Source organism: Prunus dulcis, chromosome 8 (assembly GCF_902201215.1).
Source record: "Prunus dulcis chromosome 8, ALMONDv2, whole genome shotgun sequence".
In the NCBI taxonomy this organism is placed as follows: domain Eukaryota; kingdom Viridiplantae; phylum Streptophyta; class Magnoliopsida; order Rosales; family Rosaceae; genus Prunus; species Prunus dulcis.
In genome coordinates this window covers 3,186,901-3,201,829 of record NC_047657.1, presented here as the reverse complement: position 1 = coordinate 3,201,829, position 14,929 = coordinate 3,186,901, and the positions used below count along the sequence as shown (strand labels likewise).

At 38.0% G+C, this 14,929-nt stretch overlaps 1 protein-coding gene across 1 annotated transcript in view; it reads left to right on the top strand.

Annotated features, from left to right (window-relative positions):
- The first annotated feature begins 12,591 nt into the window (after positions 1 to 12,591).
- LOC117636986 (zinc finger MYM-type protein 1-like) overlaps positions 12,592 to 14,929 on the top strand; it is a 2,547-nt gene continuing 209 nt past the window's right edge. Inside the window, exons 1-3 of the mRNA XM_034371712.1 lie at positions 12,592 to 12,805; positions 12,955 to 13,131; positions 13,275 to 14,903. Coding sequence (XP_034227603.1) covers positions 12,592 to 12,805; positions 12,955 to 13,131; positions 13,275 to 14,903 — 2,020 coding nt within the window. The remainder of the gene's footprint in view (positions 12,806 to 12,954; positions 13,132 to 13,274; positions 14,904 to 14,929) is intronic.

Genomic DNA, 14,929 nt, shown 5'->3' with positions numbered 1-14,929 from the left:
CGAACCATCATAAAGCTCAACATATCATAAAACTTCAAAAATTAATATAGTTACATTATCGTTCGGCTAGGGCTTTTTTAGCATATACCTCTTATCGAATGCTTGTCTGGTGCAGTGACGGATGCTAGAAAAATGCCAGAGTCATCCAAGAGGCGGCTCTTGGCGAGGGCAAAGGCCAAGCAGCAAATGCATCAGCTGAAGGCTGGCTCTTTGGCGTAGAAGTTTATGCACCTGAGCCATCGGAGTCTAAGCTAGAGAATCAGACTTTGACATAACGGCTCAGGCAGATTGATGGACAAGAGTTGGCTGCTGCCAAGGAATCCTATCAACAGGTCACCGGTAAGTGTCATGCCGTCATTGAGCTGGACGAGGCTCCGGGGCCTAAGAGACCTCAGGTGCCGGACCATCTACAAGTCGTCTTCACTGCTGAGGACGAGAACGACCTGGCTGTCGATTCGGTCACCATCGCCTGTCCTCTAAAGACCATAGGATAGTTGGTTCGCAAATGGAATTGGTGAGAATAAGGAGTTGCCAAAGAAGCTCATTTGGGAAGAGGCAGACAGTGCCTTTTGCCTTCAGGCCTTGGTAAGACTAATCTGCCATTTTTTTGGGTACAAAATCTTATATATATTTGCTGATACGCTTGTTTTTTGTAGGCATCCATGGACATGTGGCTCTACATGAAGCGGGCCATCACGACTACCAAGCGTGCCAAGAGGACGTACGAGGACGGCCGCTCGAAGGTGGCCGAGGCGGGCAAGGTGCTTCAAGACCATGCCAACCTTATTAAGGACCAAGAGGCCACCAAACGGGAAGTGAAAGTAGCTGAGGACAAGCTTGCCGAGATAAGGCAACAGTGCAGACTGCCAAGAAGGCCGAGGCAATGAAGGAGGTAGTGCAAGTAGTCCTAGAGGAGGCCAAGAGGGCCAAGGTTGCTGAACTTCAGGCTGCTGTGAGGGAAGTGGTCAGACAATATAATTCATCAAAAGAGTTCATTGTCCTGCTAGACAAGTAGGTGGGCTTGGAGATGGTGGATTTAGTCTACTGTTTCAAGCTCTTCAACCTTAGCCAGAAGCTCATTCTCAACTTCGCTGGTGACCCTCCTCTTTTTGTCGGAAAGTGTCGTGAATGAGATGATTGAGGATTATGAGGCTGAAGACGCTCCTACTCAGCTAGCTGCCGAGGGTGCCGCTGCCGCTGATGGTCTGGCCGACTCTGAAGATGCCGAGGATGCTGTCGTTTGACCGTCTTCTGATTGCCTTTGTAGAATTATGTTTAACTATCTTGCCTTAGGGCAATGCTTCTTTTGAACATCATTGCCGAATGGCATTTTTACTTATATATTTGATTTAAAATTCGATATTCTGTTTATTATCGTTATTTTTATTTCTCAGTATTTTTGAATGATATCATCGAACAATGGTTGTTACTGATGGTTAACGACCAATTGTTCGTGAAGTGGGATGACCATTGGTAACTATGCCGAGGGTCCTTATTGTTCCACTCCTATTGCCAATAACGGAATTTTTTTTACAAAAAACATAAAAAGAAGTGACAAGTTCAACAATAGTATAGGTACCAAAGGCATAATACTTTTTGTCAAAGTGCCAACCCTAACGATAGGTTTTACACTTGATATAGGTACCGAAAGCACTTATAGGTTTAGGTTTTACCGAGGGCTAATATCAAATTATGCTTTGCTAATGTAGCTCTTTAGCTCTTGGAATGCTAGATCACATTCGGCCGTCCATGTGATGTACTGCTTGCTTCCTTTTAATGCCTTGAAGAACAGTGCGCATTTGTCGGTAGCCTTTGAGATAAATCGTGTTAGAGCCACAACACGTCTGGTAGGGCTCTGAATGTCCTTCTGTGTCTTTGGCATTTCCATATCTATAAGAGCCTTGATTTTCTCAAGGTTCACTTCAATTCCTCTCTAGCTGATCATGAAATCGAGAAATTTCCCAAAAGATGCACTGAAGGCGCATGTCATTAGGTTTAATCTCATTCAGTATTCCTTTAGAATGTCAAACATGAGGGATAAGTTGTGAAGGTCAATTTCGCTTTTACCAACATTTCATCAACATAGACCTCCATGGTGCTACCGATATGTTTGGCGAAAATTCTGTTGACCAATTGTTGGTATGTTGCCCCCGCATTCTTCAAGCCGAACGGCATAACATTATAGCAATATAAGCCTTTATTTTTTATGAATGTGGTATGCTAGCTATTGGCAAAGTGCATGAAAATCTGGTTGTAGCCTGAGTAAGCCTCTATGAAGCTGAGTAGCTCATGACCTGCTGTGGCATCAATGAGCTGATCGATTCGTGGTAATGGGAAATTGTCCTTCGAGCAAGCTTTGTTGAGATCGGTATAGTCTTGGCACATTCGCCATCTACCATTTTCCTTCCGAACCATTACAGAGTTTGCCAGCCACACAGGATACGTAGCCTCTCGAATAAAGTCAATAGCTCGAAGCTTGTCGACTTCGGCCTTCATGGTTTCATACCGTTCAGTATCATACGATCGTCGCTTCCGTCGCACAGGTTTATAAGCAAGAGAGATGGTGAGTTTGTGACATATGACTTCAGGGAAAATGCCCGGCATATTGTTGTATGACCAAACAAACACCTCAAAATGGTGGCGCAAGAAATGGATGAACTCGAATCGGTGGGTTGCGGTTAGCGTAGTGCCGATCTTCATGCATTGGTCGGGATGGTTCTCATGTAAGATAATAGTCTCCAAATCCTATGCCGACTGGGCATGCGGCATCGATGTCTCATCCCTGGGATCATCCGATGACTCGGTCCCAATTCTCTGAATGCATCAGCAAATGACATTGACCGAACTGCCTGTATTAACTAGAATTTGTCCTACATCGAAATCGACAATTTTGGCTCGGATAATCTTCGGCTCGCCATGCAGGTAGAGGATCCTTTCTTTTTCTTCTTCGTAGAAGGTAATGGGTTCCCATCGAATCTTCGATACCTTCTGATGCTAGTTGCTTTCGATGCCGAAGACCTGGGTGTATTGAGCCGCTCGTACATACTGTTTCATAGAGCGATTGGATATGCCTTCCAGGGTTGGACCTCCACTGATGGTGCTTATCATATTTATCTATCGATTGGGATTCGGAGCAGGCACTTGCTGTGGTATGGCAATGTATTGGTCTCATATGCCCCTCCGAATTAGGTGTTCAATGATCTTCCTCAAACTTATGCACTCTTCTGTATTATGGTTGTTATGTTAGTGGTATCGGCATAATTTGTCGGTATCTCTGTTGGTATAATCTCTTGCTCGTTCATGAAGCAGCTTCGTATGAGGTGTTGAGCAAAGTAAAGATTTCCTGCCCTTGGTTATGGTTCGGTAAGGGCCCTCAGTGATTATTGCGGTTGTATTTCCCTTTACCCTTCTTATAATTTTCCTGCCGAGGGTTGGAGGTGTCTTTTCGCTCATGGCCAGCCTAGTATCCATTGGACTTATCAACCGAAGCATACATGGGTTCTTGTGTCAAAATATTTTGTTGCCCATATTCCTCTTGCCAAGCCAAATGCCCAGTTTTTGAGTTGAAGTATTTTATCTTTGCATGGATGGCAACCTGCTTCATTAACTCATCATAAGTACGCCAATTACTGCTATGCACCAGGTACCAAAAATGAGATGACCAAAGGCCACTTTTAAAGGTGCCGAAGGCTACCCGATCGTCAATTTTTGGGCACCGGGAGTACTTGTGACTGAATCGTACGGCATATTCTCACAGGGGTTCATTATCCCTTTGTCAACTGGTATACAAATCATCGGCAGAGTACAAACGGTCCGTCTGGATCATGAAATGGTTTAGAAAAATCTGTTTTAGCTCGTCGAAGGTGTCTACCGTACACGGTTCTAATATGTAAAACCAGTTGAGGGCTACGCCAGTAAGTGCAAATGGGAACAACAAGCACTGCCCTTTGTCGTTGAGCCCCTTGCATCCTAGGGCCAATTGAAATGTGTGGAGCTGGGTCAGGAATCTTCTACCCCTATATAGAATGGTATGCGCAGGGTCTGTACATCCTTGTCCTGTCTTGAGTTTTTTATGCGTTCGGTGAACATGTAACCATCATATCTCATAAATCCCATGAATCAAAAAGCAATATTCTCTAAGGATCAACAAGAACCTTTCATGAAAATCTCAAGAACATAAAGAACTTTCTTATTCTTTCAAAACCTTTTTATAAAATCATATAAAATCGTAAAATCTTGGAAAAATCATATTTGTGTTTAGAATTTTAAGACCAACACAACAAAATAAATTAGATAAGCATGAAAAACACACAAGACCAAAAACCCAAAGATGCCGCCACCCCCTTTGTCTATTTTGAAAAATCTCTTTCATGCAACATCCAAAATTCCAAGTATCAAGCATACATATGAATCAATCATGAAAGATATGACATGTTATAACATTTATAACCATGAAACTAAGCCTATATTCTTTCTAAAACTCAAAAGGGTGTACCTTTTTATAAACCTTGGCTCTAGATATCACTTGAAGGGAATATTGTGGGAATGGTATTGTGTAGAGATTTCTAAAAACTCTACAACCAAAATTTGAGAGTATAAGTCACCTCGCATGCCATATCTAATATGAAATCAAAGTAAGAGCGGAAGCATTAAATAAACTAGGGATTCATGCAAGTCTCATTTAGCCCAATCTTTATAAGTCTATGGAAGTATGCACCAAAGACTCTCTAAATCCTATTTGAGAAAAGATAAGATGTTCATACCCTTGGAGCGAATCTTGAAACCAAGAATGGTGTTCAAGTAGAGGGAGTGGTCCCTTTGTTGTTGGCTCTCCCTTTGATGTTGATTCTCCACCTTGTAGCTCTCCAAATAGGTACAAAGATATGCACCTCCCCAAAGCTCTTCACCAAGGATTGAAAGGGATGAGAGAATGAGTAGACAACAAGTGCAGAGTGGTGCTAGCACCCTCACTTGATGAGAGTGAAGGGGTTAGGGAGAGAGAGCTTGATGTTTTCTCTCTTCCAATTTCACCAACTTGAAAACCCTAGGATGATAGGATACCATAGCTACACACTTATAGGATAAAAATGTCACAAGAGTGACCCTAGTGTAGCCACACCCCCCCTTTGTGTGTCATCTTTTGCTATCTTGGTCCAACACATTAATCTTATAATATGTCACATATGTGTCTAAGTCTATATGGTCAAATCCCTTTTGAATTTCCAAGTCATATGGGATCTTTAATTAAAGTTTCATAAATTTAATTGAATAATTAAATTAATCTAATCAATTTAATTGCTCTAGTGACCTAACTAATTTAATCACTCACTTGTCTAATGAGTGTTGATCCCGATCATCCTTAGTTGACCGTGTCAAGTGTCGGATCAATCGTTTGACCTTTAACTTTTGACTTTGACCTTTGACTTTCACATTGACTTTGGCCAAGTCACAAAATCATTCATTCTCTTCTTAATTTCCCAATCGATTTCTTTTCGGTGTGTGATCTTATAGGTTCTAATTAGCGAGGTAGTGGGTATGAATGATTCACTCTAAATCAAGTGTAAATTGTATCGCTCCATACAATTCTCTCTATTGGTGAAGGCTAATTATAATTAGTCCTTACAGGGCTTCCACAAGCCATGAGTGACACCTAGCAGTATGTCATGGCTACCCAAGCTAAAAAGAATTCATTTAGAGAACCTAGTTAGTTTGTGATTACAATGCAATTTAATCTTTCTCTAATTCAATACTCTATGTCATATTCTCGGGATATGGTAAACTTGTGTCAAAATTCCTAATATGACAATCTCTAGATTATATGATTCAATTTGATGAAATTGCAAACGTTCTTGTTTCAATTTCCATTCGATACTATGGCCAAAGATTCATGAATCATATATTTAGAGTATTCTCTCTTCTTACTAAGAGCAAAGATTCCTTGTTGTACATTCACCTGTCTCTGCGTACACGCTGAGAATCCTACGGAACATCTTTAAATCACATCATTTTGATACGACCGTATAGTGCTTTCAAAGAGAAACAACATATATACAAGACAACCGTGATGTCTCAGGTCCAAGGATTAATTTGCATTATCACAACTTAGAATTCTTTGTTTGCCACTTGTGAGTAAGACTTCCATACAAGAATTCTAGAGTTGATCACGCTCAGTGGACTTCATCTTCTATAGAGCATCTACACATATGTCTTAGTGTCTCAACACGAATGACTTGAGACTAGTCATCCTTCCAATTGAGCAGACATAATGTGTACCAGTCTTTGCGGATCACCATTGTCCAATTGATGATCTTGTGACTAGGAACATTTTAGGATACGATATTCATATGTATGAAAACGTCTCGTGCATCTAACTTCTTTAGACCACTTTCCATTTATATCTTAATCCATGGATTTGTTACTTTGTGTACATTATGAATATCTAAAACAACGTTCTTGCCCCTTTACTATTATATATCATTTCCTTAGAATTATCCATTTTATGTTGGCTTCTAGGACATATATCTAACATTCCTGTTGATCCATCAAGCGGTGGCGACAATCGGAGTAAACGTTCTGCGGCAGATGGGGCTTTTTCTTGGGAGCTAGGACAACCAAGCATTTGGAATGTGCGGGTGTTGCCTTCGCCCCCTTTTTTCCCGTATTCTGTCGATTAGGGGTTTGCAAGCTTTGAGAGGATTGATCAGTCTGAATGTTTTGGGTCTGCTGCTGATTAAGCTGCTGCTGTGTTTCGTCCATCTTGGACAAGAGAATGTTGTTGTGTTCCTATAGTTTCTCCATGTCATGCCGAAGTACCGCGATTTGGGCTAAGAGTTCTACTTCGACAGTGGTCTGCGGTGTTGACGAATTACCAGCTCAGGTGCATGGGGGCAGTGTTGGGCTTGATTCGCTCTGCTTATCGAACGATAACCCTTCTATTGGCAGGAACATAGGTACTGATGCAGTCCCCGTGTGATAAAGACAGCGGGTCGATTAGTGTCGTTTCCAATAGACGGCGCCAAACTGTTGATGCTCAAAAATGGTTCAGCACTTTTGGGCCCAATTTAGTGACGTCTAGGCCTTCGGTATCTCATGGGCCTCGGTAGAGCGATCAATCTGCAAGGTTAAGATGCTCGGTAAGACCTTAGGCACAGGTGGGTACCAGCCAAAGGCTCTCCGATGCTTAAGTAAGATTAAGTACGGAGCATATTGTAATATGGACAGAGTAATGGCTGAATTGCTGAAAGTTCTAGTTACCACCATTTTGGGGACTTGTGCCCATTTTTATAAGCCTTGTGAGGTGTGCATGTTGTGTAGAACTTCGATGTGGGACTGTGGATATTTCCTGTGGTGGCTCCACTTGTCCTAGGAGATGGTATTTCTAATAAGGGGTCTTATGTTGCGCTCAGCAGTCTGAGGTGCTGAATGCTGCTCTACTGATGGCGCTTTCTAGTCCACATGTGACCTCCGTATTGGTCTATCAAATTAGGTTTAAATAGGTTCGTTTTTGTTTATGAATAAATGATACTGGCAAGTTTCAAATTTTTGTTGGTAGAAAGTTTCAGAATCTTTCTTTAGAAAAAAGTGAGAAAAAACTTCAGATTTTTATTTCACCTAGTAAATTGAATATTAATGGGAAAAATCATCAACAAGAAGAAGATAATAATTCAAACTAGAAATAGATTTATGGTAGGGAGAACTTTGCACATCATAGTGTATAAGTTCAAGCGTTGAACTAGAAATAGAAAAAAACGGACTACATGGTAACTTAATACTTTTGCTCAATGAGCATGAATGACAAAAATGAGAACTGGATCGAGAGCCAGAAGAAGACAATTTATTATGAGGTAATAAAAACTACAAGGTACATGAAGGAGAATGCCCAAGACTAGAATGCCACACAGAGCAGTCAACACGAACACCTAGTAAAGCAACACGATCATGCAAGATTTGAGAAGATGCATTTGGTGAGAAGGAAAATGGATACACGTCATTGCTACTCTTGCCCCAAAAAAGAATCTTCCTCATCACCATTCCTGTATAACACAACAATCTGGGAAAGATGGAAAAAAGTAGTTGATGTCAATAGCCAATTTATGAACAGATAAAAGAGGAATATAGGTATCTGCACCGTGAAAGATATCATTAAGATTGAAAGAGAGTTATTTATGATGTGAGTGTTTGCACCAGTATATTCAACCCACTACAACAAAACTTTCTTTTGATGACACATCTAAAATATGCTTCATCAAATTTCATTATCTGTCACGTGTTTGAAACCTACTCATTAAAGTTGGTTTACAACGTTGTTATTACGGCATCAGGTTGACGTGTCAATTAAAATTATTTTCTATGAAGCGGCTTGAGTGTCATGGATTTTAGTGGTTTTAGACGACATTTGGTCCGTGTCATTAACAGGTTTACAGCTTCACAAAGTCGTCGAGGCGTCTTTAACTTAAAGATGTTTCCTACACGTCATAGAATTATATTTGACATGGCGTGTAGTCTGCGTCATAGATCTAGAATTTCTTTCCCCAAATTTTTTCCGTGTGGCGCCTTTTTCACCAATTTTTATATTGGCGCCTTAATTTTTCAGCACTTTTTTCCAATGTCTTTTTTTTTTTTTTGATTTTTGATTTTTTTAATTTTTTCTAATATCTTCTTACCCACCCTAAACCCAAAATTGATATTATTTTTTTCTTCATTCCGTCTCATCTCTTCGCTCTCAGACCTATAGTCTCATGGTAAGCATTCTTTCTTTCACTCTCTCTTGGTGACTTCTCCATCAAGAGGAATTTTTCAATGAAGTCAGAATTCAATGGAATACAAAATTTATAAGCTTTCACTCTCTCTTAGTGTGTAAATCGCTTTTAAATATTTACTTTCTTGATGTTTAATTCGCTTTTGAATTCAATGGAATACATAATTCATTCATCAAACTTCTTCTAGAATATTTTTAAGGTGTTGGGCTTTAGATTCATGCCATTAGTTACTCTTCTTATTATTTTTTCCTGAAGTGTTGGTCTACTTGTGACTGAAATTGAATTATATTTTGTTTTTCGTTAATTGATTGATGTTTGCTTTTGTTTTTGTATTCATTGAGTTTGTTATCTTTTGTGTATATATGCAGTTGAAGAAACTAAAATTCATACATCATAAGCCAACCGTATTCGCACTTAAGAAAACACAGCTACAACAAGGATATAAGAAAACATTGATTGGATTGTTTGAGTAAATAGTGTAATGTTTTTAAAAAAAAAAAAAAAAAAAAATTTCACATGTAATGGTAGTGCTTAATTGATTTTTGTTCATTTCCCAAAGAAATTCTTTCATTTTTGTCTCTTCTTGAATTTTAATAAACATTCTTTTTGGTGAATTTGTATGGGTAATTGGTTTAAAATGTCAACGAGATGGCAATTGGGTTTTGAGCTAAGGAAGTTCCAGGTATGTTGTTCATCTTCATATTGGTAGTATTTTGATGAGTCAGTTGTTCTTCTATGTTGTTATTGTGTTGGTTTTGATGGATATGTTTCTGTCACATAAATACTTTTGCATATTCAATCTTTTGTCTTATTCAGATTACTTAGATGTGTTTAATGATTTGGTTTTTCAATGCTATGTTTGTAAATTATCCTATGAAACATGTTAGGCTTGTTTGATGTTATCTTTGATGCTCTCAAAATAAAGTCTTACACTTACACTGGGTGGATTTTTTTTATAAAAATAATCTATATTTATTTGAATTATCTAAATTATACAAAACAATTGTCATTGGCTACTAATTGTGTTTTTTTTTTTTTTTTAAATACTCATAAGTGGTCAAATTGGGTCACACCAAAGCCTAATCCAATCCAAAAATGATGATTTTATATATATATATATATATATATCCAGGTTGTGTTTGTTAAGTACAATGATAAATAGATTTAGATATTAGTTTATCATCTGGGTTATCAAACTAATTCTAGTTTATGATAACATCGCTTGTGTTGTTCGTTTACTAACTATGACTATTGTCATATTTCAATTAAATCGAAAGAGAATTTATTAATTACTATGGATACAAGCTAGACAAGTTCTCCAAGGTTTCTCTAATCTCTAAATCTATAGAAGTTTAGATGAATTATTAAATTTAGTAGGTTAATATAAATTTATTTTTGTGTAGATTTAATTATCAGTACCAAGATGTAGTGAAAAAATTTATTGAGAATGCTAAACATTATGTAAGGAATCCTGATATGGTGATATGTCCTTGTAAAGGTTGTAAAAACCTTTGCTCTCAGACAAATAACATGTTGTATATGCACATGCTCAAGCATGGTTTTGACCCTCTATACAAGGTTTGGATCCTTCATGGTGAACAAGCAAGTACTTCAACACACGTTGAAGATTAGGAAACACCTTCACAAATTGAAGATTATGAAATGTCAGAGGCACATAGGATGTACAATGATGCTTATATTACTTGTGATGGGGCTAGAAAGTTAACATGTGAAAGTGTGAAGGACTATTACAAAAAGAATTTGGATGAGGGCCAATGCCTTTATATACAGGGTGTACAAAATACACAAGGCTATCGGCCACCACATACTTATACAAAATTAAAGCTATAAATGGCCTTACCGATAAGGGATTCAACGATTTTCTTGAGGCTATTAAGGGTATGTTACCATATCCATATTCGAATGTTCTTCCCGATTCTTTAAACTTATTGTGCTAACATGTTCTTTGCTGTTTTTATTGTGCTAAGGTTTAGTACAACCCTTGGGGTTATAGTAAGGGAATGTGTGCCAATAAACATAGAGTCATGGGAACAAGTGACACCCTCTATCAAAAATTGAGCTTGGACTCTCCTGATAGTAATATAAGTCTTTCTTAATGTACATTTGGGTTATGTGGGATTTGAATATATGTTCTAATATGTTCTAGGGTTTCCTACGGTTTTAAGGTTTCTTGGTTTTCTATTTAAGCCAACTCATGGCATTGTATTAATTTAGTTTATTATCAATCAAATACCTTTGAGTTTTATTTAATTTTCAAGTGGATTCCAGTTTGTTGGTGGATTCCGACATTGTTACTTTAGAGTTATCGTTCAATCTCCATATCCCCATATATCTCGTTGCATCACTTAGAGCTGCAAAATATGCATTTCAGTCGTTCCAACCCGAGTTTGATGCATAGCTGTATCGTCTAGCTCTAGAAGCCTATGTCTCTTTTGAGGACCATTGACATTAAATTATGGCTTTATTATGAGTCACTAGTTTCTTTTCTTTCGATAAGTTTTTGTTATTTTTGTTTTATTATTAGTTTCGTTTTTGTTTATGAATGAATGATAATGGCAAGTTTCAACTTTTTGTTGGTAATAGAAAGTTTCGGAATCTTTCTTTCAAAGAAAAAAAAAACAAAAGTGAGAAAAAAACCTTTAGGTAATAGATTTTAATTTCATCGATTAAATCCAAAAATAATGAGAAAATTCATTAACAAAGACAACATACTAATTGAAACCATAAACATATTTATTAAGAGAACTCCGCACATCGTAGTGTATAAGTTCAAGCGGCGAACTAGAAATAGAAAAAGACGGGCTTAAGGGTAATTTAATACTTTTTCTCAAAGGACATGAATGACAAACATGAGAACATGACAATTTATTATGAGATAATAAAAAAGCAAGGTAGATAAACCGAGATGACCAAGACAAAAATACCACACAGAGCGATTAACATGAAGACCTAGTAAAGCAACATGATCAGGCAGGATTTGTAAAGATGCATTTAGTGAGAGAAAAAATGGATACATGCCATTGCTACTCTTGCCCCAAAAAATAGTCTTCCCCGTCACCAACACCAATCCTGTAGAAAATAACAATCAAGGAAAAAGGTAAAGAAGCAGTTGTTATTAGTAGAAAGTTTATGAACGGATAAAAGAGAAACATAGGTATCAGCACTTTGAAGGATATTAGTAAGAGTGAAAGAGGAGTTATTTGTGATGTGAGTGTTAGTACTAGTAGGCAACACGTTGTTGTGTACTACCATGTGAAAGATGTTAAATTGTCATGCCTTGTGGATGAGAGGGAGAAGCATACACATAAGAAGCCTTAGATGGACACAAGGACGGACCCATAGTGGAGTCAATGGGGTTAAACGACCTTATGGACTCCATGAAAACAAGCTAGAAGGTCCTATTTACCTAACTGTGTGACCCCATGAATGGACTGAAGCAAAGGGTTGATGGTGCGAGGAAGCATCTCCAAAACCCTCATTCTTTTCTCCTTAACCCTAAATCCCCAATCTCCACCCCCCAAATCTTTAACCCTCACACCCCCCCTAACAACAAAAAAACCTTTAAGTCATAGCTCCTCCATTGTCGCCGCTACTGCCAAAAGCTTGCCTCCGCTTCCACTACCTCACAATTCAAGTAAATTCTAAATCTAAACCTAAATTAATTGAATTGAAATTTGAAATTATGATTTTATTATATTGTTTTGATTTATTGGATGTTTCGTTTATGAAATTTTTGTGGTTAATTGGTATAAATGTGGTATTCTCTTTAATTGATTTGTGTTATTATTTTGATTAATTTATGTGTAGAATTATGGAAAGATTTTTTAAGAGAAAGTCATCATTGGTTAGTTCGAATAATGTGGATAGTTCAAGAACTTCAAGTTCAAGACAAAGTGAGTTAGATGAGGTTTTGGCTAATCTTCAGGCATACCTTAGACTAAGAATTCATATGATTGAGTATGATACTAATATTATCGATGAGGTTCGAAGAGCATATCTACAAAAAGGACCTTGTCAACCTAGAGGTCATTCTTTCCCACAAACTAATATATCATGAATTAACACTTCATTCCCCAATGATTTGATGAATTTGATTGGTTGGAGTATAGTGTATCTAAAGATACTGCATTTTATCTTTATTGCTATCTCTTTAAATCCAATTTTGAACAAGTAGGTAGTGACGCCTTCACTGGAGCAGGGTTTAAGAATTGGAAGAAAGGGAGAGAAAGAATGAAGGTGCATGTTGGACCAGTTGGTAGTGTTCATAATAAAGCTAGAGAAGCCGCTACAAATTTGATGAATCAAAATACACATATTGAAACGGCTGTGAGCAAACACTCTGAACAAGCTAGTATGGCATATCGAAGATGCTTAATTGCATCAATCAAGTGCACTAAGTTTCTATTGAGACAAGGTCTTTCTTTTCGTGGAAATGATGAAAGTGCCACTTCAAGCAATAAGGAAATTACTTGGAGCTATTGCAATTCCTTGCAGACAATGATGAGAAAGTTAAAGAAGTTGTGTTGGAAAATGCTCCGGGGAATCTCAAGTTAGTAGCTCCAAAGATTCAAAAAGATATTGTCAATGCATGTGCCGGGGAAACACTTGATGTTATCATGAGTGATTTAAAAGATAGATTCTTTTCTATATTGGTGGATGAAGCACGTGATATTTTTGTGAAAGAGCAAATGGCTATGGTGTTGCATTATGTGGATGACAAAGGGCATGTAATTGAAAGGTTTGTGGGGGTTCAACATGTTACCGACACCACTTCAAGTTCACTAAAGGATGCCATTGACATATTCTTTTCTTCCAATGGTTTGAGCTTTTCCAAGTTACGAGGACAAGGTTATGATGGAGCTAGCAATATGAGAGGTGAGTTGAATGGCCTTAAAACAAAGATTTTGAGAGAACAACCTTGTGCATACTATGTTCATTGCTTTGCTCATCAACTTCAACTAGCACTTGTTGCCGTAGCAAAGAAGAATATTGATATTGCCTCTTTCTTCACAACCACTAATAGTGTGGTTAACCATGTTGGAGCATCGTGTAAGCGGCGTGATGCACTTAGAGCACAACTCCAAGAAGAACTTGTGATAGCTTTTGAAAATGATTGTCTTATAACGGGGCGAGGTTTGCATCAAGAAACAAGTCTCAAATGTGCCGGTGACACACGATGGAGCTCACATTACGGTACCATTATTAGCATCATTTCTATGTTTTCATCTGTGATTCATGTGCTTCAAATGATTATTGATGATAATCCCAATGATAGTGCCGGTGAAGCAAATAAGATTCAAAGGGAAATGCTTACTTTTCAGTTTGTGTTTCACCTATTCTTAATGAAGGCTATATTGGGACTCACAAATGATGTGTCACAAGCATTGCAAAAGAAAGATCAAGAAATTGTGAATGCAATGGCTTTGGTGAAATCATGCAAGGAAAAGCTACATTGGATGAGGAATAATGGGTTTGATGCATTGGTTGAAGAGGTGTCTTCATTTTGTGACAAACATCATATTGATGTTCCTAACATGGATGAGGCCTTCGTACTTCCAAGGAGGTCAAGGCGTAATGCTCCAATAAAGACAAATCGTCATCATTATCGTGTGGAGCTCTTTATTTATATCATTGATGAGCAACTTACGGAGTTAGATGATCGTTTTAATGAGGTAAATACTGAGTTGCTTATTTGTTTGGCATGTTTGAGTCCGAATGATTCATTTGTAGCTTTTGATAAACAAAAGCTACTTTGTCTTGCTCAATTTTATCCTCAAGACTTTTCGGATGGGGATCTTTTGGCACTTGATGATCAACTTGAGCTTTATATTCATTATGTGAGTTCGAGTAGTGATTTCTGTGACTTGCAAGGGATTGGTGATCTTGCAAAAAAAATGGTGGAGACAAGGATGCATCGAGCATTCAATTATGTGTATTTGCTTATTACATTGGCTCTAGTTTTACCGGTTGCTATTGCTTCAGTCGAGAGGGCATTCTCCGTCATGAATATTATCAAAGGTCCACTTCGGAACAAAATGGGAGATCAATGGTTGAGTGATAGCTTGCTTGTTTATGTTGAGAAGGATGTTTTTGATTGTATTGAAAATGAAGCTATAATGCTACGTTTTCAAAATATGAAACCTCGTCGT